Source organism: Arachis stenosperma, chromosome 5, assembly GCF_014773155.1.
Source record: "Arachis stenosperma cultivar V10309 chromosome 5, arast.V10309.gnm1.PFL2, whole genome shotgun sequence".
In the NCBI taxonomy this organism is placed as follows: domain Eukaryota; kingdom Viridiplantae; phylum Streptophyta; class Magnoliopsida; order Fabales; family Fabaceae; genus Arachis; species Arachis stenosperma.
This window is the reverse complement of record NC_080381.1, coordinates 4,610,237-4,636,798: the sequence shown is the minus strand read 5'-3', so window position 1 is coordinate 4,636,798 and position 26,562 is coordinate 4,610,237. Positions and strand designations below refer to the sequence as shown.

General features: G+C 37.2%; 2 protein-coding genes across 31 annotated transcripts; one reads left to right on the top strand and one right to left on the bottom strand.

Annotated features, from left to right (window-relative positions):
* Positions 1 to 1,961: 1,961 nt before the first annotated feature.
* On the bottom strand, positions 1,962 to 5,979 carry LOC130982386 (uncharacterized). Its single transcript, XM_057906377.1, has 6 exons — positions 5,775 to 5,979; positions 4,648 to 5,473; positions 3,326 to 3,403; positions 3,058 to 3,249; positions 2,731 to 2,812; positions 1,962 to 2,219 (listed from the first exon to the last, which is right to left on the bottom strand). Exons 2-6 carry the CDS (start codon positions 5,278 to 5,280, stop codon positions 2,173 to 2,175), a joined length of 1,032 nt encoding a protein of 343 aa, XP_057762360.1. The 5' UTR covers positions 5,281 to 5,473; positions 5,775 to 5,979; the 3' UTR covers positions 1,962 to 2,172.
* A 12,050-nt stretch (positions 5,980 to 18,029) lies between these two features.
* Positions 18,030 to 25,734, top strand: LOC130979677 (heavy metal-associated isoprenylated plant protein 27-like). Of its 30 annotated transcripts, none has more exons than XM_057903177.1 (8): positions 18,030 to 18,584; positions 19,023 to 20,868; positions 21,393 to 21,765; positions 21,914 to 21,988; positions 22,169 to 22,235; positions 23,596 to 23,676; positions 23,800 to 23,937; positions 24,285 to 25,734. In XM_057903177.1, the coding sequence occupies exon 8, from the start codon at positions 25,227 to 25,229 to the stop codon at positions 25,590 to 25,592; it is 366 nt and encodes a 121-aa protein (XP_057759160.1). In that variant the 5' UTR covers positions 18,030 to 18,584; positions 19,023 to 20,868; positions 21,393 to 21,765; positions 21,914 to 21,988; positions 22,169 to 22,235; positions 23,596 to 23,676; positions 23,800 to 23,937; positions 24,285 to 25,226; the 3' UTR covers positions 25,593 to 25,734. The 30 variants fall into 30 exon arrangements, with proteins under 30 accessions (XP_057759160.1, XP_057759165.1, XP_057759157.1 ...); XM_057903182.1 differs by adding an exon at positions 23,371 to 23,449 and having other exon boundaries at positions 19,023 to 21,765; positions 23,596 to 23,665; XM_057903174.1 differs by adding an exon at positions 23,371 to 23,449 and having other exon boundaries at positions 19,023 to 21,765.
* The last annotated feature ends 828 nt before the right edge of the window (positions 25,735 to 26,562 follow it).

Below are 26,562 nucleotides of genomic sequence, written 5' to 3'. Positions count from 1 at the left end.
GTTATTTTATTAGAGTACAATCCGTGTTTCTTGCCCAAAAAAAATTTGGGAACCAAACTTAAGAAACAAAAGTAGCCAAAATTTTCTATTTCATAAGTAACGTTTATTTATTTTTTTCCGGTCTTATGTTTTTTATCTTAATATTTACTATATATAAAAGCATTGATTGCATATATTAAATAACATATTATAATAAATAATTTGGGTTGATAGCCCCGGTCTTGAAAACAGGTATAGTTCACAACACGAACTATCGAGGGTTTGAATCCCTCTCTCTCCTTTTGTTTTTCTCGACGAAAGTATTCTTTTTCTTTTATTGGTTTTGGTTGGTTCGGTTTTTTCGGGCTCGGCGATACTACCACTTAGCCGAGCCCGAAAAAAAAATTCAGAATTTCGATATAATTAGATTAGATAGAAATGGATTAATAAATAATTTGGGTTAGTCGTGTGTGGATTAGTCCTTAGCCCGACGGATTGAGGGATATTGCGAGCAACTAAAAAATAAATTTAGATTTTTTAAATTTTGAATTTTATTTTAGAGGGTAAAATGTGATCTCTCACTTTTGAATGATTTCTCTTTTATATTTTTCCTTGGTTCTATTTATAAAATAAATTGAGAGATTACTTTATCCACTGAAGTGAAATTCAAAATTTAGAGAATCTAAATTTCAAAAAAATAACACATTATAATAATATACATTTATCAATTTATATTTTTATTAAATAAATACACAATTTATATTTATTACATTTAATTTATATTATAATAATAAAAATACATTCCTTATTTATTATATAACATTCATAAATTCATTCACATCATTTTTATACTTAATAGATTTTTATAATTAATATTATTCAATTTTAAATTATATATTATTGTATATTTTAAATTATTTTACGTGTTTACCAATAAATCGTGATTTTAAATTGTTTTAGTATTCTTTTAAAGACATTATACATTTAAATCACCGCATAATTTTTTAAATTACTGTCCTCGGTAATTTAAAATTTTGTTTTATGTTTTTTTAAAGTAAAATAATTTATTCTGACATTTTAATCACATATTAAAATTTTTTTTCGGAGTTACTATTTACTCTAATTTTATATACTTCTAGAGTTAGCCATATTATTTTTTTGTGTATAAATTAATCCATAGATAACTTTTGTATTGTTGCAATATAAATGTCCAATCAAATTAATTTAGGCGGTGCAATATTAACCGTGAGCGGTACTTTATTTTCTCTCTCTTTTATAAATAAGACAAGAACGTGAGATAATACGTACTCAATCAATTAAAATCTTCTCTCTCTTTTATACCGTTAATACTTAATACACTTTTTTTTTTTTCTCTCTTATGTACGCTATTATATATTGGTAATATATATACTACAAGAAACATCGTTAAAATCGACTGCTAAGCCATCGATAGTATTAAAAATCGACGGCAAAATAGGCAGCGAAGATGGTTGCTATTAAACTTGTCGATTTTTCAAAATTCGAATAAAATCAAGTAATCAACAGCTTGCCTAGCCGTCGATAATAATTTAATAAAACAGCTTGCCTAGCCGTCGATAATAATTTAATAAAATCGACATCATTTTCGTCTATAATATGAGTTTGAGAACTTTACCTTCTTACTAAAATCGACAACGTTGCCGTCAATATTATTGTATAAAATCGACGCCGTTTCTGTTGATATTTGATTCAATAAAATCGACATAATTGCCGTTGGTTTAATTATTTAGATACCGATAAATTTTTTGTCTATATTTTATTTTTTTGTCTATTTTAAATTTAAAAAGTGACAACACTACTATCGATTTTAATAGCTATATACCTATATCTTTTTAATTATTTTTTCTATTTGAAAAATAATAAACCATTAATGCAAATAAACTTTTGAATATAAAAATAAAATTTATATAGAATATTAGATAACAAGACAAATAATATGGTCATTCAATAGCAATACACACACCCGAGTGACTATCCACAAGAACTAATCATATCCAAAAGCAAAATTTTCAAAGAACTAGGTCTAGTGATTGGAGATTTGCACGGGATTTCAGCGAAGATGCAGTGCCAGCTATTTCTTTGTGTGCGTATCTCAACTCAACAGTCCAATTCATCACATCCTCTGTAATACCCATCTGTAGTCTTGTAAGGACACTATAGAGTTGCTGGAACACTGCTCCAATACCTTCTCCAAAGGATACCTACAGTAGTTTAATAATGTCAATCATTGGTTCCAATTTGTTTTCCTAGATACCTACCTAATAAGCATTTAGCTAGCTAAATCGCATAGCCAATCACCAGGTCTTCCAACAATTATTTAAAAAGACTTAACTAGCTAGGAAACCAAAGTCACCGGTTATTCATTAATCTTCTTTTCTTCTTAATAATTCGTAGTATATCACATGACACTTTTCAGACAGCTAAACCTATAGACTAGTTTAATAATCCACCAACTACCATCCCTACCAACTACCATCCCTGCTAGTGGAAGAAAACAATATATATATAACCACTGTCTTTATAAAATGACAATTATGTCTTTTGAGAATATTCTTTAATTAAAATATATTAGGTTCATTGGACGGAGCGGGTGTTTTTACTTCGGGGAATAATAAGTTTATGGAAAATTTTGTAAGAGACTTATAAACAACATAAAAAACCACCGACCTAAAGACTTGAAAGTTGAAACCTATGTAGTACTACAAGAGATACCTGTTGCTAAGATAAGTAACACTGTGCAGAAGACCTCATCAGCATCTAGCAATTCATCCACAGAGACTAGTCGCTCCTCCACCTGCACATATTCCATAATAATTGGGAAACGAAGAATGAATTTACTTTGTTTGGACTGATGTAAATAGAAACAAGAAACCAAGTATATCAAAGTCTAGAAACAAAAATTCAGACCATGACCTTGTGAATTAATACCAATCATTACATTTTGCAAAAGAAAGGGGGTGGGGGACCAAATATCATTCATTCTGATTAGTATGACAAATAATATTCCAACAATCATCTCCTAAACCAAAAGCCTGGTACCTGGAACCCTTGGCTTCGTGCACAGTACCAAGGACTAGCATTGTGTATGGGCACCATGTGTCTAAGTACTAAGGTCCGTGAAGCCCATATTGCAAACACAAGAAACCAGAAAACGAACAAGATTGCCCAATAACGTGCAGGTCCATACTTGATTCTAATAAGCACAAACTGCAATAACTCAAGTATACAAAACTACCAGGATCCAAGAATCAAAACTCGATCGAATTTCTCAAACAAAATACAATAGAAAGGTGCCTGAAGTACTTACAAAGCAGAAAAAAAAAACAACCACTGTTAAAGCACAAACACCTCCAAGTAGGATGTGAAGACCACTTTTGGCTGTTTTCTGTACAACAATACGATCAACTATAGGTTAGGTTGAATTATGCAGGCTTCTAACCAAAATCAACATCGAAGAAGCAAACAAGTTGTATAATCAACTTCCAAACACAACCAACACCACTGTATTTTGGAATGAACCCGAACATGGAAAAAACTATATTCAACTAAGACTAAAAAAGCTATGATGTGATTAAGGCTGTCCAGTCCCTTCCTTTGCCCATCCAAATCAGTAACTCTCGAAGTTGCCATGAATGGAGCAATTAGTCAGGTTTGGGGCCAGAAGCACAGAATGATAGCATAAAATACAACCTGCTATAAGATTTAAGCCTCAATTTTTTCATTAGAGCCATTTCATAGTTAGCCAGCAAAAATTGTTCTAGGGTAAAGTGGTGCAGCCAGTGCTCCAGAGAGTTAAAAAATGACTTCTCCGAGAAAAGTAACCACCTTACAACACAAACGCTAGTGACATTATTCTTCTTAAGCTAGATGTTCACAGAGCAAACATATCAAAAGAATGACAACAAAAAATGAAGCCTACAGATGAATATAAGCCAGAGTCCACATAATTCATATTGATTGATCAATTGATGTGGCTCTAAACATCGGAACTGAGTAAGTTATCTAAACTCTAGGCTAGGCTTAATCTTGATCTATAAACGAACGATGATTTATTACACTATGAGTAGTTAGATCCATTTGATTGTTAATTGTTTGTTAGTTTAATTCTGTGAGGCTTTCTAATTAGAAGCATACCCAAACAAGCCCTAAATATGCGTATGGCCAAAGGGAAGAAGACCTTATCAGTGATCAGTATGAGAATACCAGTCCATAACATCAACGTGAGTCCATTATTAATCTCATGTCCTTTATAAGAATGATAACAAATTCCTTGAATAAAATTGCTAGCTAAAGTTTCCAATTTCGTATTAATCTAGCAGATAGAGAGACATGAGAAATAAAGGCAAGCTCTACAAATTATATGGAAGCAATGGCAGACTAGTGTCTTTGCTCCATGTTTTAGTGAAATACCATGCTTGCATGACCCCAATGCATGCATTATTATCATGACATTCTGAAGTTCAACCCTATAATAATTAATGTAAATGCATAGGTTTTGAGGCCCCATATTTAGGGTAGTTCCAAAATATGCAGACACATTCAGGCAAAAGACATCTAGGCAAGAAATTACCATATAAAGAATTTGGTATGTTTCACCACTTATTGTGATTGGCTTTAAATCTTATGTACCTTTCCAACTCGAGGAGCTATCGGCCACGCAAGGGTGATTGTAAGCAGGCCAGTAGCAAGCAGGATCCCTGTGCCTTCCACGGCCCACTTGGTTGCAGGACTCTGTGCAGGGCCAGCATCTTCAGTAACAAAATTTGAAGGCTGCTCAGAAGCAACCTGTGAAACTGTGTCGGCATTGCTATTGTTGTTTATACTACTGGTATTATGAGGACAAAACCATAATGCAATCTCACTTAGCCTTTGCCTCCGGATAGCAGCCACAGCGTCAGGATCAAAGCCAGTATTATTATTCACATGAACATGAGGACCAGGATCCCCACTGACAGTTCTCTCCCTTAAGGCTTCATATTCTTTCAGAGAACCAACAACCTTGTTGAAGTCAGAGATTCTGATATTATTGCCTATGTGTCCACATATTTCACAAATTGTTGATCCATGATTAATAAACCACTTGAGTGCACAAGCATAGTGTACTAAAGCAAGGTCATTCTTACAACAACAACCAAGTTCAATCAATGCATCTTGGTGAGACAAACCAATCTCCACATCACTTCTACACATGAAAACCTCCCCATTAGGGCCTACAAATTCCACCATCCCAGATTTGTTTCCAACATTTTTGTTAAAAGACATATTTTTCTGAATTCCTTGGCCTTCTGACCTTACCTCCCCATCTTACCATATTTTTCTGAATGCCCATACAACCTGGTACATGAAACCCTTGGCTTCATGGACACATTGTGTATTTCATTGGCACACAAAGACTAGCATTTTGGCAAACAAACTGGATTCTCTTAACAGCACCCAAAGTTCTCTAAGAACCCCACTGTTAAAAATATCAAGCACAAACAGAACACAGATCCATCAATACACTTCATTGAGCAGAGACAAAAATAGTTAAAATCATCTAACTTAGTTGATCATTCACTGAAATTAAAAACAAGAGAAACCCAAAATGACATAAATGTAAAAGCTTACTTCAAAATGACATAAATAATTGTACTTATATAAGATATATAGGAAAAGTCATAAGTATGCCCAAAAGAAAAAATGGAAAAACATAATCATTACATTGCCAGGATGCAATAAGCATGGAAAAATAAAATATGAAAGAAGCAAGGACAAACCAGTTGTTTTCCTGCTCATAGTAGCATATACAAACAGTTTTGGCTCCACTTCCCACTGCAAACTTGTTTTCTGCTAGCACAGAACTTAGACACATATTAGCTCTTAAAATAAAATAGAACAAAAAAAAACATGACCAGGATTTAACTATTGTTAGTTTATGGCAACAAATTAGTCATTGTAAAATCTTGCAATAAATCTAATAAGTGCAAACAACTAGTCAACACGTTCAGAATGTAGGCAATGAAATAGAGAGATCTGAGTCCTACACAAAATGCAGATAGCAACAACACCTATATTTAGTTTAGATTTTAGATGACTTAGCCACCACAAACATGATTAATTCTAGGCATAAATTAAAACTTTTTGAATAATTCTTTCCTCTCAATAGAGTTCATGACTTCAGAGAGTCACAATTAGGACCAGAAAAAATATGACCAGGATTTCTGGATTTAGAAAATAGGAAATTACAATTAAGTCTGGTTTATACCTGAAATAGGGGATTTCCAAATGAAAGTGAAGTTGGCTTTGAAAAGAGTTCAATAACAAATTATAGAGTTAAGATTCAATCTAAAACAAAGAAAACAAATTAAAGTCGTTCAATACAAACAGAATCATTGAAAAAAGTAGTGAATAAAAAAACTTGAGTTTATGCTACAGAATAATTGAAGTGAATCTGAGAAATTAGGGATTGAAGAAATTAGATACTAGGTTCTTCTGTGCTTTTTAAGTTGCTTCAGAATCCAAATTAGATTAATGATTAGTACTGTTACGGTAGGTAACCGGAGATTAAATGAATAGATGGCGTTGGCTGGCCCAAATGTGTGAAGGAGGAGGTTTCCGAATGAGTGCGCAACTCGGAAGGCTCCGTCCGACTTGTTTGTACGAGGAGAGGGGGTGGTACCTGCAAAGACACTCCGATGCCTAAGTTAGCAAGAGTGCGAGCAGGTCTAGAGAGTATTGGGCTTAGAGATACCTGAAGGGTGTCAGTGTATTTATAGTGGTGAGCCAATAACCACCGTTGGAGTAGTGCCATATCTTTAGGGTGTTAACCGTCCCATTATCTTAGGGAGGTTAAGATATGGCTTGATGAAGCGGTTAGAGAGATTTTAGGGGCAGTTACTCATTTGAACGAGTGCTTATCTGCTAGCTAATCTCGTGTCTGGCTTCTTTAGAGCAGGTCGTGGTCGACACCGACTTCTTATATGAAGGCCGGTGCTTAGTAAGGCTCAATCCTTTGGACTAAGCCTTTCTTTTGGACCTGGGCCTTTATTATTGGGCCAGGGTATGAACAGTGCCCCTACTTGAGCCCAAGATCTCTTTAGGGCTTGGGTTCAAGTATTTAACTCGGGTTCGTAGCCGACTTTCTTGGAGGAAACACGGGTTTTTAAACCGACGTGATTTTCGCGACCTTTTGTTTCTAACAGTTACGTCTATTCAAGCGTCGTGTCCGTTAGGGAGGCATTTGGGGATTGATGGCTTTGGTAACGGTGCACTCCCATTAATGACTGCTCCGTTTTTACCATTATGCCCCTTAGCATGTTTATAAATACTTTCCCTCTCTTTCATTTTTCCGTTTCTGCAATCTTTCAAACTTCTTCTTTCTTTGTTCGTGCTGCATTCTTGTGTTTGGAGACTTCTGCTTCAACCTTCACTTTTGGATAAAGGTTAGCTTTTCTTATTTCACGACATGCCTTGTGTTTGCATGCTTTTGTTTTGTGGGTAGATAGGTTGGTCTGTAGATTTTGGCTTCGTATCTCCTCCCTTTAGGGACCGTATTTTTTGATTTTTTTTTCTTTTTTCTTTTTGTAGGTTTCTGTCACCTTTCATAAGAAAAAAAGAAAATGGCTTCTGTAGATGTTCTTTCTCAGTGGGTTGATGTCACGGTCCTAGGGGAGGAACCCTTGGTCGACGCTGAGTTTATTACTCATCTTCGTACTCACCACAGGCTTTGTACTTCGGAGGAGGACGAGCCAAAATATGAGTTGGTAACCCCGGGTCCGGAAGACCGGGTTTGTTTTGGGAGGGCCAATGAGGCGGCCCCTCATTTTTTTCTTTATGTATGAATGTATGATCACCCGCTTGGGTGTTTTTCTTCCTTTTTCGGATTTTGAAATATCTGTTTTGCACCACTGTCGAGTTGCCCCTACCCAACTTCACCCCAATTCTTGGGGTTTTCTGAAAATTTATCAGTTTGTTAGTCACGCTTTGGACTTTCCGACCTCTTTGAGGATTTTCTTCTTTCTCTTTCACATGACTAAGCCCTTTAGTGGGCTAAATAACAAGCAACAATGGGTGTCTTTCCGAGCCATACAAGGTCGGAGAATTTTCACCCTTTTTGACGAATCCTTTCATGACTTCAAAAATTATTTTTTCAAAGTGCAAGCCGTAGAGGGTCACCACCCCTTTTTCCTGGATGAGCATTCTTCCCCTCGCTTTCCCCTCTATTGGCTGGAGGCCTCCCCTTGTGAGAAGTATGGTCTAGATGACCAGGACGAGGTGGAGGCGGCCATTGTGGGGTTTTTCTGAGAAGCGTGGGGGAGGGCCCCATACTTGGACACTAGGAAATTCCTCCAGGGGACGCCGACCTTTGTTCGGTCGCAACTAGGTAGTAAATGCATTTCCTATTTCTGACTTGTTTCTGTCGACTCGAGGTTTACCGACTTGTAACTTTTGCTAATTTGTTTCTTTTGCAGACATGGCAAGGAAGAATGCTCAGGAATCTTACCAGAGAATTCAGGAGGCTAAGGCAAAGTCCCGGGCCAGGGCCGGTGGTGCCAGGGCGATCGTCTCTCCTCCTCCTCCTCCTCCTCCTCCTCCTCAGAACGTGGGGACTCCCTCTCAGCCCATTCTGATTTCTTCTTCAAGCTTGTCTCGGCCACTCCCTTCCGCCCGACTTTTTCCTGAGCCAGAGAAGAAGAAGCGTAAGACTTTAGAGTCTGGCTCTTCTTTTGATGGTGGGGTTAAGGCGGATGCTCTTGCATTCGTCCAAAAGAACATCTATCCTCATATAAGTATGGATGATGTTTCTGTTCGAAACCACCTCACCATTCTGGCTGAGGAGAGTTTTAGGGCGGCGGGCGTTTGTGGCAAGCTTTTGGATATCTTTGAGAAGACTCCCCTCAGCTCTTTGGGGGTAACCTCGAAGGTCGAGGAGTTGGAATGGAGGCTTCTTGCTTACCAGGACCATGAGAGGGAGTTGAAGGAGGAGGTAGCTAAACTGAGGGCGGAGAGATATAGCCTTCGGGAGAAGGAGAGCAAGTTGCGGGCCCAATGCAATATGGAGGCGAGTTTGAGGAAGACAGCACAGGAGAGTTATCAGAGTTTATTTCAAGATCTTGTGTCTGTGAAGAAGGATTTGCTGAATTCTCGGAATGCGTACGCCGATTTGGAGGACTCTATCGCTGATGGCGCCGAGGAGTCTTGGAGGATTTTCCTGGAGCAAGTCAGAGTTATCGCTCCCGACTTGGATCTTTCTCCTTTACATCCTGATAAAGTTGTCATTGATGGTGCTATCGTGGATCCTCCTGTCCCCGTGGTTGTTTCCGAGTCAGAATTGAAGACTCGGGGGCAGAGGATCATTGAGTCCCCTCCTCGTTCTGAAGACACTCCGAGTTCTTCAGTTATTCCTCCGACTTCCTCTTCATCTCCTGTGGGTGCTTCTCTTCCTGGTCCCGGTGGCGCTCCTCCTGATTCTGGTAGTGGTGATCCATCTACTCCTCTGCAGAAATGATTTTTTATGGCTATATGGGGGCTCGGCCTGTGAGTCCCCCCTTTTTTAAACTCTTTATATGTTATTTTGGTGACGTTTGAACAATTTCTTTTGGCCTTTTAAGGCCGTAAACAAAATATTTTAGCAAGTGCCCTTTTTTGGATAAGGATTTTTAAATTAACAAAATAAATACCCTTTTTTGGATAAGGGTTTAAGTTACCTTATGTGTATATGCTTTTCTAATTTTGATTTTTCAAAATTTGATTTTTCGAAATCCCCTTGATCTTTTTCCGAAAACCTTTCCCATTGGCTCATCTGTTTTTCCGAGCCTTTTTGTTTAAGGACTTTTAGGCAGCCTTTAAACTTTTTCCTAGGTTTTTCAATCTCTTTTTGTTATTCCTTACGCCCAACCACGTTTTATTGGGTTTTTATGACTTAGGTTATTTTTGCGATGCGTTTTCCTTTTGCTCGGTTCGTCATTCCGACTTTTGAGTCGAAGTGTTTTCGAGCTTTCCTACTCGGAGTTTCGACCTGACTTATGAGTCGGGTTGTTTCTGAGTTGTCTACGATCGGCTTATATAACCTCTTTACGCCGACTTGTACCTCGTCGTTTTATCCTGATGACCATCTAGGTCAGTTCATGGGATTTTCACGTTTTGTCGAGCTTAAGTCGGCGCGTTTCGTAGAAAGACTTAGAAAAATAAAAAGGATTTTAAGAGATATTGTAGATGAAAAAGATCTTTATTAATTGGGGAGGTACCTTCTTGCTACTAAGGGTCTTAATAGCCTATTTTCCCTTAGCCTCTACTATGATGCCTCGTTAAAAATCCTTCTCCAGAAAAAACCCTTTTGGGAAAAAATCATGAAGTTGGGAAAAGAGTACATCAGGGAGTAGAGTTCGCTTTTAACTGTAGTACCTTTTCATATTACAAGCATGCGACGACCTTGGTAACTCAGTGCCGTTCAGGTCGGTTACTTTATAATAACCTTTTCCTAAAATTTCATTGACTTTGTATGGTCCCTTCCAATTTGCGGCGAGCTTTCCTTCTCCTGATTTGTTGACTCCAATGTCGTTTCTGATTAAGACCAAGTCATCCGGGGCAAATGTTCTTCGAATTACTTTTTTGTTGTACCTTGTAGTCATCCTTTGTTTCAATGCCGCTTCTCTTATCTGGGCATCTTCTCGGACTTCGGGGAGCATGTCGAGCTCCTCTTTGTGTCCTCGTACGTTTTCGACCTCGTCATGGAGAATTACCCTTGGGCTTTGCTCATTGATTTCTATTGGTATCATAGCTTCTACGCCATAGACTAGTCGGAAAGGTGTTTCTCCCGTGGCGGATTGGGGGGTTGTCCTATAAGCCCATAGCACCTGAGGGAGCTCTTCAGCCCAAGCTCCTTTTGCCTCGTGCAGTCTCTTCCTTAGTCCTGCCAATATGACTTTGTTGGCTGCCTCGACTTGCCCATTGGCTTGTGGGTGTTCTACCGAGGTGAACTGATGTTTGATTTTCATACTGGCTACTAAGCTTCTAAAGGTGGCGTCGGTGAATTGGGTTTCGTTGTCTGTAGTAATGGAATAAGGTATCCCATATCTTGTGATGATATTTTTGTAAAGGAACCTGCAACTTCTTTGAGCGGTGATGGTGGCCAATGGTTCTGCTTCTATCCACTTTGTGAAGTAATCTATCCCCACGATCAGGTATTTGACTTGTCCTGGTGCTTGGGAAAAAGGACCTAACAAATCCATTCCCTATTTTGCAAAAGGCCATGGAGAAGTGATACTGATGAGCTCTTCTGGTGGAGCTACGTGGAAATTTGCATGCATCTGACATGGTTGACACTTTTTCACAAATTCTGTGGCATCTTTCTGCAAGGTCGGCCAGTAGAATCCAGCTCGGATTACTTTCCTGGCTAGTGACCTTGCTCCGAGATGGTTGCCGCAGATCACACTATGTACTTCTTCCAATACCTCGGCGATTCTTGAGGTCGGTACGCATTTTAACAATGGTGTCGATATCCCCCTTCTGTAGAGGATATTTCTCACCAAGGTGTAGTGTTGTGCTTCCCTTCGGATCTTTTTAGCTTCTTTTTCCTCTTTAGGGAGGATGTCGAATTTCATGTATTCGATTAAGGGGTTCATCCATCCGAGGTCTAGACCGATTACCTCAAGTATCTCTTGCTTATCTTCTGTTTTTGCTACCGAGGGCTCTTGGAGGGTTTCTTGAATCAGGCTTCTGTTGTTCCCTCCTGGTTTGGTACTTGCCAATTTGGATAGGGCATCCGCTCTGCTATTTAAATCCCGAGTTATGTGTTTGACCTCGGTTTCTGCGAAGCGCCCAAGGTGTTCCAAAGTTTTTTCCAAGTACCTCTTCATATTATGGTCCTTTGCCTGATATTCTCCGCTTATTTGGGAGGTCACCACCTGTGAGTCGCTGTATATCATCACCTTTGTAGCATCGACTTCTTCTGCCAACTTTAGTCCGGCGATCAAGGCTTCATATTCTGCCTGATTATTTGAAGCCGGAAATTCAAATTTTAAGGAAACCTCTATCTGAGTTCCTCTTTCATCTACCAATATTATGCCTGCGCCGCTTCCCGTTTTGTTGGAGGATCCGTCTACATAGAGTTCCCATGTAGTCGGCTTTTCCTCTTGATCCCCTGCGTATTCTGCCACGAAGTCGGCGAGGCACTGGGCTTTAATTGCTGTCCGAGTTTCGTATCTCAAATCGAACTCGGAGAGCTCTATTGCCCATTGAACCATTCTCCCTGCAACATCCGTCTTTTGGAGGATTTGCTTCATGGGTTGGTTTGTACGGACTCTTATTGTGTGAGCTTGAAAGTAAGGTCGTAGCCATCGTGAGGCTATTACCAAGGAGTAGGCAAACTTTTCCAGTTTGTGGTACCTTAGTTCAGGGCCTTGTAGGACCTTACTGATGAAGTAGACTGGGTGTTGTCCGACCTTGTCTTCTTTTATCAGGGCTGACGAGACAGCCCTGTTTGCTACGGATAAGTACAGAACGAGGTCTTTCCCCGGTACTGGTCGGGTTAGGATAGGAGGTTGGCCTAAAAACTTTTTGAACTCTTGGAATGCCTCCTCGCATTCCGGAGTCCATTCGAATTGGCATCCCTTTCTTAATAAGGAAAATAGTGGGAGGGATTTTAGTGCCGATCCTGCCAAAAATCTGGAGAGGGCTGCAAGTCTGCCATTGAGCTGCTGGACTTCTCTCAAACAAGTCGGACTTCTCATTTCTAGGATGGCTATACACTTATCGGGATTGGCTTCAATCCCTCTTTGTGTTAGCATAAACCCTAGAAACTTTCCTGCCTCCACCGCGAAGGCGCACTTTGCGGGATTTAGTCTCATCCCATGCAGCCTTATGGTATCAAAGACTTGTGAGAGGTCAGATAAGAGGTCGACTTCCTTCTTGGTTTTCACTAGCATGTCGTCGACGTATACTTCCATTAGGCTCCCCAGGTGAGGGGAAAACACTTTATTCATCAACCTTTGATATGTGGCTCCTGCATTCTTCAATCCGAATGGCATGACCACGTAGCAATAGTTAGCTCTGGGTGTGATGAATGATGTTTTTTCCTGGTCTGGCTCATACATCGGGATTTGATTATATCCCGAGTAGGCGTCCATGAATGACAAGTATTGGTACCCCGAGCTGGAGTCCACTAGGGTATCAATACTTGGTAGGGGATAAGGGTCCTTGGGACATGCCTTATTTAAGTCGGTATAGTCGACACACATTCTCCATTTACCATTCTGTTTTTTGACTAGCACTACATTGGCTAGCCATGTTGGGTACTTGACCTCTCTAATAAAGCCGGCTTCCAGGAGCGCATGTACTTGCTCTTCTACTATTATGGCTCGTTCTGTGCCGAGCTTGCGTCTTCTTTGTTGTACAGGTCGGGACCCTGGATAAACCGAGAGCTTGTGGGACATGAGCTCGGGGTCAATCCCAAGCATGTCAGAAGCCTTCCAGGCGAGGAGGTCGGAATTATCTCTTAGGAGCTCGATCAATTTTTGTTTTAGGGTTTCCCCCAAGTTGGCTCCTATATGAGTGTTTTTTCCTTCCTCCTTACCGACCTGTATCTCCTCGGTTTTTCCTCCCGGTTGTGGTCGCAGCTCTTCTCCGGCCCTTGCGCCGCCAAGCTTTATTGTGTGAACTTCTCTGCCTCTTCCTCTCAAATTTAGGCTTTCATTGTAGCATTTCCTCGCCAATTTTTGATCTCCCCTTACCGTTGCTATTCCCGCTAAGGTCGGGAATTTCATGCAGAGGTGGGGAGTGGATACCACTGCTCCGAGCTGATTAAGGGTAGTTCTGCCGATTAAGGCATTATAGGCTGACCCCTCATCAATGACTATGAAGTCTATACTCAGAGTCTTTGATTTTTCCCCTTTTCCAAAAGTGGTGTGAAGGGGCAAAAATCCTAGTGGTTTTATTGGCGTGTCCCCTAATCCATATAGGGTGTCGGGGTAGGCTCTTAATTCTTTCTCATCTAACCCTAGCTTGTCGAAAGCAGGCTTGAAGAGAATGTCCGCCGAGCTTCCTTGGTCTACTAGGGTTCTGTGGAGATGGGCATTTGCTAGGATCATAGTTATTACCACTGGATCATCGTGTCCAGGGATTATTCCTTGCCCATCTTCTTTTGTGAATGAAATGGTGGGAAGGTCAGGTGTCTCCTCCCCGACCTGGTATACTCTTTTGAGATGCCTTTTGCGAGAGGATTTGGTAAGTCCCCCTCCTGCAAACCCTCCTGAGATCATGTAGATATGCCTCTCTGGAGTCTGCGGTGGTGGGTCTCTTCTATCCATATCATCTCGCTTTCTTTTTCCATGACTGTCCGACCTTTCTATGAGATATCTATCAAGCCGACCTTCTCTAGCCAGCTTTTCTATCACGTTCTTGAGGTCGTAACAGTCGTTAGTGGAGTGACCATATATTTTATGGTACTCGCAGTAATCGCTGCGGCTCCCCCCTTTTTTATTTTTAATGGGTCTAGGGGGTGGCAGTCTTTCAGTGTTGCAAATCTCTCTATATACATCCACTATAGAAACTTTCAGGGGAGTATAAGAGTGATATTTCCTTGGCCTCTCGAGACCGAGTTCTTCCTTTTTCTTGGCTTCCCTTTCCCTCTCTTTAGTTGAGGGAGGGGGTCCAGGTCGCCAACTCAGGTCTCTTAGCTTGGCGTTTTCTTCCATGTTGATGTACTTTTCAGCTCGTTCCTGTACATCACTTAGAGAAACGGGGTGTCTTTTAGATATGGACTGTGAGAAGGGACCTTCTCTGAGCCCATTGACTAACCCCATTATGACTGCCTCTGTGGGCAGGTCTTGGATCTCCAAACAAGCTTTGTTGAACCTTTCCATATAGGCTCGTAAAGATTCTCCGACCTCCTGTTTTATTCCAGGAGGCTCGGTGCATGTTTCACCTTGTCTTTCTGGATTGAGAACCTCATCAAAAACTTCCTTGAGAGGTCTTCAAAGCTAGTAACCGACCTCGGGGGGAGGCTATCGAACCACTTCATCGCTGCTTTTGATAGAGTGGTCGGAAAAGCTTTGCATCGCGTAGCGTCGGAAGCATCGGCCGGGTACTTCTTCGTGGGATCTGTCCGCCATCGATGGATGATCTCTCGGGTCCCCGGCAACGGTGCCAATGTTACGGTAGGTAACCGGAGATTAAATGAATAGATGGCGTTGGCTGGCCCAAATGAGTGAAGGAGGAGGTTTCCGAATGAGTGCGCAACTCGGGAGGCTCCGTCCGACTTGTTTGTACGAGGAGAGGGGGTGGTACCTGCAAAGACACTCCGATGCCTAAGTTAGCAAGAGTGCGAGCAGGTCTAGAGAGTATTGGGCTTAGAGATACCTGAGGGATGTCAGTGTATTTATAGTGGTGAGCCAATAACCACCGTTGGAGTAATGCCATATCTTTAGGGTGTTAACCGTCCCATTATCTTATGGAGGTTAAGATATGGCTTGATGAAGCGATTAGAGAGATTTTAGGGGTAGTTACTCATTTGAACGAGTGCTTATCTGCCACCTAATCTCGTGTCCGGCTTCTTTAGAGCAGGTCGTGGTCGACACCGACTTCTTATATGAAGGCCGGTGCTTAGTAAGGCTCAATCCTTTGGACTAAGCCTTTCTTTTGGACCTAGGCCTTTATTATTGGGTCAGGGTATGAACAAGTACCAAATCAATCTTTAAAATATTATATTGAGATATTATTTGTGGTGAATATTAATCTTAGAGTTACTTAATTATATTTCTTTATTTTATATTTATTATATCTTAGTTATTTATTTTACAACAATTATCAATTATACTAACAACTACAATTCATACTCATAGGAAATAGACATGAAAACATTTCATAATTATTAAGAGGCTTGCTACACATACAAGTCTTTTTGACTTACAAGTTTTACAAGTTGCTACACATTAGAGTCTTTTAATGCGTTATTTAATTTCCAAAGCGCTACGCTCACCGTGAATTATGAACGACTCCTCTTCATCTTCCTCTTCCTCTTCCTCTTCCTCTTCTTCTTCTTCACTCACCGTGAATTATGAACAACTCATCTTCATCTTCCTTTTCCTCTTCATCTTCCTCTTCTTCTTCTTCTTCTTCTTCTTCACTCACCGTGGATTATGAACAACTCATCTTCCTCTTCCTCTTCCTCTTCCTCTTCTTCTCCTTCTTCTTCTTCTTCCTCCTCCTCCATGTATTTCTTCGTTATTCTCTTTGCCTTTTCATTAGTTGTTTTATTTGCGTTTATTACTGGTATTCTTGCTTCGTTTTTTTTTCGATTTTCATGGTTTCTGAAATCAAGCTTTGAAATCGTTTTGAAGATAATGAAACTTCAGAAATACACCCAAACGATTATAGAAAATACACCCAAACGATTATAGAAAATACACCCAAACAATATTTCTTCGTTATTCTCTTTGCCTTTTCATTAGTTGTTTACTTGCATTTATTACTGGTATTCTTGCTTCTTTTTTTTTCGATTTTCATGGTTTCTGAAATCAAACTTTGAAATCGTTTTGAAAATAATAGAACTTCAGAAATACACCCAAACGATTATAGAAAATACACCCAAACGATTATAGAAAATACACCCAAACGATATTTCTTCGTTATTCTCTTTGCCTTTTCATTAGTTGTTTTACTCGTTTATTACTGGTATTCTTACTTCTTTTTTTTCGATTTTCATGGTTTCTGAAATCAAGCTTTGAAATCGTTTTGAAAATAATGAAACTTCAGAAATACACCCAAACGATTACAGAAAATACACCCAAACGATTATAGAAAATACACCCAAAGGACACTTTATGCATAATTCAGAACTCTTTCTCTTTCTCCTCCTCATATTCTGCTGCTTCTTCTTCTTCAAAAATGATTTCAGAGCTTGATATCAAAAAATAATGGAAATCAAGAATAACGAAAAAAGAAAACAAAGAGAAAAGCACGTAAATGAAGAAGGAGAAAGAGAAGGCAAAAAACGAAAGAAAAGAAGAAGAAGAAGAGGAGGAAGAGGAAGAAGAATGTGCAGCAAGAAGAAGAAGACGATGCAGTGAAATTGTGTAGTAACGGTTGAAGAAGGAGAAAGAGAAAGTAAGAAACGAAAGAAAAAAAGAAGAACAGGAAGAGGAAGAAGAACGTGCAGTAACGTTCAAGCGCGTTAATATAATAACTTGTAAAGACTTGTATAAAAAAATGCTTGTATATGGAGAATTTCTCAATTATTAAATCTAAGACTAACTCATTATCAGATAAAAAGTTTTTACGTTTGTTTATCGTTTAAATGGATTATTCTAACTTAAAGCTTGTTTAAAGTAATCACTAAAAATATTATATAAGTCATAATATTATATACTAATATAGAAATTATTATTCAAATATTAAAAATCTATTAAGCAATAATCTTGTATAAAGAGTGGGGGTTTAATCTCACCTGGTATTAGGAGTATTTAAATTTAAACTAATTTAAATTAAATTATTCATCCAATTTAATTTAAATCGAAAATTTATTAAAACTACACTAAGTTAAATTTGATTAGATTTTATTTTTGTAAACTGTATGAATCAGATCAAATTTTAGATTTATTTTACAAAACCGGTTAAATCTAATTTAAACTACGTTATGTATTATAATAATATTATTTTATTATTATATTTATAATTTTAATTTATTATACATTTTTATATTATTCATGTATTATTATTATTTAATAAATATTTTATATTTAAAATAAAATTTATTTATTTATTTTAATTAATTTATAATTTTATTTCTATGTTATTATTTATTTTTAAAATTTGTTATTTTATTTTTAATTATGTAAAATTTGATATTAAAATTTATTATGTATATTTAATTTTTTTAATTTAAAAAACTACAAATTCAATTTAATCTAAACTATTTAAAATTGGATCAAATTGGAACGGTATTTTTTTTTAAATCATCCGATCTAAATTGCACTATACAATTAAAACTGCACAAATAACCCAACGGAGTACCTCACTTTATTTTTTTTTGTCAATCAAAAAGAATAACGAAAGGAAAAGTGAACGGAGAAAAGGAAGAAGCTCTCTGTCTTATACCACTACTTCGTCACACACACAGATACACTCGCTCCGTCGATCTCTCTTTCTCTCTCGCGATCTAGCTCCCAAACCCTACCTCTTGACCTCTTCAACCCCGTTTTCCTCCTTCAAGTTCGTATGTCTCTTCAATCTTCGCCAATTTCTTCCTCCATTGTTCTGAGATCACAAATCGCTACGATCTCCATCCGAAATCCTAACCCTTGCTACTCGAACTCGTCGTCTGAGAGCACAGCAACGGCGACGACGCGGGTTAGTTCAGCCGGTGGAATCTTCTCTCTCTGGTCTGCTTCGTCGAACTTCATGTCGCGCCAGCTTTCTAGAAATGGCGACGTCGAACCCTTTCCATTTGCGAGGTGACGACGCCGAGGACCCCTCACGGCAAATCGCCGCGGCGGCAGCAGCGTCTCCACTCAAGAAGGGTTCAGCTGCGGCGGCTCAGCAGCAGCAGCAAACTCAGTTGGCTTCTAAGCCTGTTCCTCCTGCTCAGGCTGGTGAGCATTCTATTTTGATTGATTCATTTCTTTAAACCTTTTTTTTTATTTCTCTGTTTGTGTTGTTTGATTTAATTTTTCACTATTTGCCACATTTTTTCTGCTATATCTCTCTAGTTCTATTAGGTTAGGGTTTAGAGAGATGAGTATCGATTTCTGAGAGAGATTTGTGGGAGTGACTGAAAGATATTTAGCTTTACAAGTTCGATTTCTCTCTTATTTCTGATTCTCTGATCTGATGATGTAGGTGGTGAAGATCTTCGATTAGATATAGGAGGTTAGTAAGGTTTAGATTGATTTAGGATTTCTCATGTATCCTAGGAATTGTAGGCATTAGATTAAATTTGGTTTTATATTATGTAATTCATAGTAGGTTTGAATAATTATAATTATTTACAAAATCTTATACGACGATACTTCTTAATCTTTTGTTTGCAGTGACAAGGTCTAGGAATGGGGAGTGGTTGTACAGTGCTTTTCACAATGTTACTGCTTTGGTTGGAGCTGGAGTGTTTGGATTTCCCTATGCGATGTCTCAACTTGGATGGTTTGTTAGATTCCTTTCATCCATTTTCCTCGTCAATTAACTTTATATTTTTCTAATTGAAATTTTCTTTTTTAATATAAGATTCAGCTATAATTTATAATTTTCTTTTTTGGTTGGATGTATCCTAAAAGCACACCTGAACATTACTACTAATCAAAATTTATAATTTTCTTTAATAAATATATTAAAAATTTAACTTTACATGTTTTTCTATAAAAATTTTCTTTCTCTTAGGAGTCTTAACATCACGGTTTTGGTGCTTTCATGGATATGCACGTTATATATGGATGATTACTGTTGCAATGAATTAGGGCAATATGCCTTCAGAGAGAGGCTAGGGTTATGGATTGTAGTGCCTCAAAGATGTTGGTACGGACATAATTTATATGATTACTGGTGGAAATTCCTTGAAGAAGGTCCATCAGATTCTTTGCAAAGACCGTAAGCCAATTAGGACCACTTACTCCATTATGATCTTTGCAAGCCTTGAGTTTCAATTCCATCATTGGTGTATCTATTTCTGCAGCCGTCATGTTCATCTGGTAATCACATATTTATTTATTAATTAAGACCGTGTTTCAACTTGTTTTGGAGCCAAAAACAAGAAGATAAAAATCGGTCATTATATGTATTTCTATTTTTCTGGTTTTTATCTCTATTTTTCTGTGCTAGATAGAATATCCAAACACAGCCTAAAAGTTTATATATATTGTATGCTAAAATAATATTAGTATGGTAATTAATAATATTAGTTAAGAACTTGATAGTTACGTATATTTGAAAATTGCATCTACTCAACGATTGCATGGATAAGTTCGGTTCATAAAGGTGCCTTACCAGATGTGAAATATGATGAAAGATCTTCAACTACGACGGGGAACGTTTTCGACTTCTTTCCAGTTTGGGGACCATAGCATTTGGGTATGCTGCACACAATGTGTTACTTGAGATCCAAGCTTCGACGCCGGAGAAGCCTTCAAAGAAGGCCATGTGGAAGGGAATGATTGCTGCTTACATTGTTGTGGGTTTGTGCTACTTCTGGGCTTTTGAAAACTCTTACTGATACATCCTCATGTCTCTCGATAAACCCCACTGTCTCACTGCCGTTGCTAATATATTTGTTGTTCTTCATGTCACCGGTAATCATGTAAATTATGTCCGTACCAACGTCCGCTGAGTGTTTGAGACACCACAATCCATAACCCTAGCTTCTCTCTAAAGATATATTCCCCTAATTCATGGTACCTATCAAACTATGCATATCCTTGAAAGCACCAAAACCGTGATGCCAGACCCCTAAGAGAAAGAAAACTTTTATAGAAAAATATGTAAAGTTAAATTTTTAATATATTTATTAAAGAAAATTATAAATTTTGATTAGTAGTAATGTTTATGTGTACTTTTAAGATACTGATAGCTGAATGTTATATTAAAAACGAAAATTTAAATTAGAAAAATAAAGTTAATTGATGAGAAAGATGGATAAAAGGAATAAACGAACCATCCAAGTTGAGACATGGCATAGGGATCCAAGCACTCCAGCTCCAACGAAAGCAGCTACATCTTCTCTTTCTCTCTGCAGATGTGTTAAATCAAGAGAACTTCAACCAACTGTGTTTAGCAGTAACACTATTTATATATTGATATTTTATTGATATCTTTATTATTATCTTCCATCTTCTCTTTCTCTATGCAGGTGTGTTCAATCAAGAGAACTTCAACCAACTGTGTTCAGCGGTAACATTATTTATATATTGATATTCTGTTGACAAAAGATTAAGAAGTATCGTCTTTCCATTTATAAAGTATAAGATTTTGTAAATCTTTTTGTTTTTGTTTTAATTTAAATAAAATTTTTTATTTATTATCTATCTATTAATATATAATGGTTAACTAGCCAAACAGTAAATTCACACACTATTTAGCACTGTTAAATGATTTCTAAGAGAGTGACAATTGTCCTCTGTAGTTTTGTTTTTTTCTTCGGTGACATGCAGTGGATAACCGTAGCATTTGATTGGCTGATAACACCATCATATGGATTGCCTTTCACTGATCAGCCAAATGTTTTTATTTCAAATTCTAAACAAAACTCATGAGCGGGAATTTTCCCGCAAAATTTTTTGAATGAGTTTTAAACTTTTAATCTTCTTCAAAAAAAATTTCGAATTCATTATTTCTCTCTCTCCCCCTCTCTTTTTCCTCAATTTGTTTCTCTCTCAATTCAATCTCACAACCATTCACGATTAGAGAAAATACAGAAGCAAAAAGGAAGACTGGCGTGAGTTGAATAAGAGGGAAAAGGGAAAGGTCTGCAAGTTTGACGGTGTTGTAGTTGGTTGGTATGCATGTTGAGGTTGGTGAACGAATCCTTCTGTGGGAGAGGAGGCTGAGACCCTCCTGCAGCAGCGGCGGGTTTTGCCTTGGGAGTCGTGTTTAACCGAAGCACGACGCTGTGTTTGCTTTTGATTTTACCTGCTTAGTGTTTCGGTGGAATAGCTGCTGCATTTTCAAACTTTGGTTTGGGTTGTGGATCTCTTGGTAATGTGAAGGCTGATGAGGTTTTTGAAGACACTGTTGCTGTTGTTCATTGAGCTTTGAGAAGTTCTTCATCACTCAAGGTCTCTAAAGATGGTCAGTTTCGGGTAACTTAATCACCTTATACAGTTTCGCTCTTTCTTTTTTAACACTATTGGGCTTCAGTTTTCAACATTAGAGTTCTTTTCTTTTGCTGATTGCTTCAAGCATGATTTTTTTTTGTCGTTTTTGTTTTGCTGTATAGGTTTTGCACATATACCAACAAGTTGCAGCTTAAAGAGTTGTCGTAATTGATTCTGTAATTCATGGGTAAAAACAGGTAAGCATAGGATTCTTGCAGTTTCCATCTGATTTCGTATTTATGTTTATTATCATTCTACAGTGCTTGAATACCAAAACCGAAGCTGGAATCTCTTGGGGATAATATGGGTGTGTGCTTAATAAACATGGTATTTCATTATAATAACATAACAGTGAGAGTGGTTCCTATTTTCCACAGGCCATAGCAAATGTCATGATAAGAAAAATGATCAAATAGTTCTGGCAAAAGAGCAAAACCAAATCAGGTTTGATCATTTAGCAGTCGCAAAGGTGGTAGTGTCTCTTTATTGTTATATTAATGGTGAAAGTAGTATAATTTGCTGGTAGGCAAGAATGGTCCTTATTTATATTATTGCATTGTTTCTATTATTTTCTAAATTTCCTTTTTTGAGTCTTCTCATCATTGTTGATTTAAAATAAAGAAAACAAATTTAGCAATTGATATGTGCGAATTTACGGAATAAAAAAAGTGAAAGAGCACTGGCCACCAAATAAATAATGTGAGTATACTATTGTTTTGACCTCCCCAAGACACCTAAAAATTTTGACATAATAGTTTTAAAAGAAAGAAATGATAGTTTGGCTCTCCAAAAATGATCTCTCTTTGATAGAAAGTACCAAATATGGCGTTTTTTTTTTAGAATTTATTTGTGTAGTTTAATTGCTTTGCTTTTGCAGTGCAAAGTTTTTTGCTATTATTATTATTGTTATTATTATTATTATTATTATTATTCATTTTTAAACTTGTCTTTAGGATTTGACTTAGAACGAAGGAAGAAGAAAAGGATAGAACAATACTATGAAGAAGAACTAAAATTTTATACCAATACTGATTAATTATTAGTCACACTTTGAAAAAAGAAGAGATGCATTTTCCAAATAATTGATAGACTGGATAGTTGTTTTAAATAACAAGTTACTTCTATCCATAGGTTGGTCCATGTGATAGTGTCAATCACACTGTCGAATTTGGAAAAGCTACATGCAAAGATAAATGTCATGGCAAAGCTAAATGAATTTGATATGTTCAATCGAATAGATAATCACATGGACTTCGAGCTTAGTTGATTTCTACTTTTTATTTCTCAAGTGGCACTAAAATTTGAGCATAAGATCAGGAAAGGCTATAAGCATATAACTCTGGCCCTTCTTATGAGTGGCAAATTCACTATATATTCCTTTAATATCTTGATTGTTGATATTTTTACATTCAAGCAGAAGAGCTAACTTCATGCCTGTGAATAATATAAGTTTGCTTTCTGAAAAACATTATTAGTTTTTGGCTTAGGCAATTTAATGTGATATTGGCAAAGGTTTGACATAGAACAGAACCCTAGGAATTTTATTGACTACTTTCAAATGTGATTTCATTTGGGATAGGAATTTGGATTACCATTTCGGCTTCCTGGTGTGCTTAAGTGTTTTCTCCTAACTAATGAAAAAGGATAATCTAACATTGGTACATGACTTATCCCTTTAGGTTTTAATAATATATGTTTGTATTTATGTGAGGATGTCTCATCTCTTTTATTTCACTTTCTGATTAAATCTTTTTCTATAGAAGAAAATAATAGTTATTTACTGTTTTGTATGTGTGCTATGCAGATTGCAAATCTTTTGGATTGCACTTCATGGTCAGGGGCTGGACCAGGGCTAATGGACGATGTTACTCAAGGTGCTCTTCAAGTAGGACCAGTTGGTGGATTCAAGTTTTAGTCATCTGATATATCTTTGCCATAATGATTTAATTTATGTCCTATTAAAATAGAAATTCTCATTGTAATGCCTTTTTATGTGCCGGAGTTGAAGGCTGACAAGGAAGAATTGCGAGTAGAAAAGTTAAAGGACAAAGAGGAAGTAGAAGACTTAACTCATGAAATGGCTGAGCTACGGTATTGAACTCTCACTCCTAGACCTCAAGCTTCATCTCTCCAACTCAAGTAATCGGTACACTCCTATTTTATCGATACCCCATCCTTCATTTCTCTCTATTTTTTTATAAATTTAGTTCTAATTCTGCTTTTTATGATGTTGGGTACCCTCAAAGTTTGCAACTTTTTTACCTTTTTGCATTTTGCTCATTAACTGTTTGTGACGAGCAATCCCTTGTGAGTGTGTGATCATTCATCCTTCACTAAATTCATTAAAGAAGATGAACTTCATGTTGCTGCGGAAACCTGAGAGGTTATTTTGTCGGAGAAGTATTTTTATTGTGGTGGTGTTGTGTATTCATTATGTCACCTTTGTTTATCATTTAGCTGCAATTTAATGATACTTGCTTGCTTTATGATCAGTTGGCAGGAATGGACTTTGGTGGATGGATGGAAGTGGTCAAGGCCTAATGGAGGGCATGCAGGACTAATATTTGTCTTTCACAATTTTTTTCAAAAATTAATATTATAAAACATTAATTGATAACATATATAATATCTGATATGTCTAATTGAATATTGATCAAATATATTTATGAAAATTTATTAATTTAGTCATTTTTGTCAATTACAAAAATCTTATTCCTAATATGACATAGTGATTAAATTGATAGATTTTCGTAAACATAGTTAATTCAACGTCTAATTGAACATATTATATGTTAGGTATGCTATCAGTTAATATTTCACATTATCAATTGGTGACAAAATTTGTGAGTGGATTAACCGAAAGACAAATATAATTAATTCGTAATCTTTGAAAGACTAATTTGATTAAAAAATTTTTCAGAAACGAACTGCTAATTTAATTATTAACCTTTTATTTATTTGTTCACTTTTATGCATGTGCTTGACGTTCGTATTAAATTGTTATAACTAGAAGACTAAAACTAGACATCAATTATTGTTTGAGGTCAATTACAAACTTGTTCTTTTCTTTTCACCTTGGATGATGATATTATATGGACGATAGGTGGGTAGGTTTATTGTATTCACTTTTCACCATGGGAAATAAAAGAAAATTAAAAATTAAAAAAAATATATTTTCACTAGAATAATCTGGTTCACTTTTTTTTCACTAGAATCTTCTGCCAAAAGCAGGGCCGCATTCGAGATGATTGCTCCTTTGGGACTATATATTAAATTTCATAAACTAAGCAAACTAGGTAGCTTAGATTAATTAGGCACGTAAAAACTAATAAACAATAATGGGTGTTTTTGATAGTATTGGAGAGCTGTGTGAGGAATGGTGTGGAATACAGCACAAAAGTAGAAACAATACAGGGAGTGGAAATAAAGGTGAAGATGGATTGTGAAGGGTGCGAGAGAAGGGTGAAGAAATCAGTGGAATGGATCAAAGGCGTGACAGAAGTGGAAGTTGAACCCAACCAGAGCAAGTTAACCGTAAAGGGTTATGTGGATCCAAAGAAAGTGTTAGAGCGCGTGAGGCAGCGCACTGGGAAGAAAGCAGAGTTATGGCCATATGTACCATACGACGTCGTTTCGCACCCGTATGCGCCAGAGGCTTATGACAAGAAGGCTCTGCCTGGGTACGTCAGGAACGTGCTCTTGGATCCAGGAGCTTCTCAACTGGCACGTGCTAGCTCCTTTGAGGTCAAGTACACCACAACCTTCAGCGATGAGAACCCCAATGCTTGCACTGTTATGTGAATATAACATAACATGTTATCTTATCTTGGTTAATCAATCCTGTGCATGTCATATGTGGAGCTTCATGTACAGTGTCATTGTATTTGTAAAAAGTGGCGGGTTGTTCAGGAAGCACTCTGCCATAGTTGTTAATGCAGTGAATAATGGAAATTACAAAAAGAGTGGTAAACCGGACCAGATCGGTCGGTTCGATCGAAAATCTGGCAAACCGAATCTTATATTGGTCTGGTCTGATGATTGGACCACACAAGATAAAGAACATCAAAATTAATGTTTCGAAAAGCAACGATATTTATGCAAACTATGAAGAGTTAGGAAAAAATACTTATGTGTTGAGTAGTAATAGAGTAAATAAATCTGTTACATTTAATTAAGAATTGAACAACAAAAATACTTTTTATTAACGTAAAAAGTGACAATCCAAAAAGACTGAAAAAAACAAATTTGAAACACATAGCATAAATTTTTAGCCCGCAAACGCACAGGTCTTCTGCTAATAACCTTACGCATTGTTATCAAAATCAGATCAGACCGACCGGATCAACCAAAAAATTAGTAAATCGAATCCTATATTGATTCGGTCTGATAATTGGACCGCACAAAATAAAAAACCAGTATGAACTGGTAAAAATCGATCCGACCAAACCGTTTCAATTCAAAATTTTCTCAAAATGACGTAGCCACAACCACCAAGCTAACTTGCTTGTTACTAATGTATATGCAAATTAAAATACATATTGATATCTTTCAGCAAATAATTCACTCCTATTTAATTTATTTTAATTTTATTTATAAACTCACTTATTTTTAAATTAATTATATTTTTATTTAACAATAATTATAAACTCACTTATTATTTTCTTTTCATAATTATATAATATCTATTAATATTATTTTTTAATAAATACTTGTAATATATAATAGTATAATAGATATAAACTAATTAATAAATTATTAAAATTCGAAAATA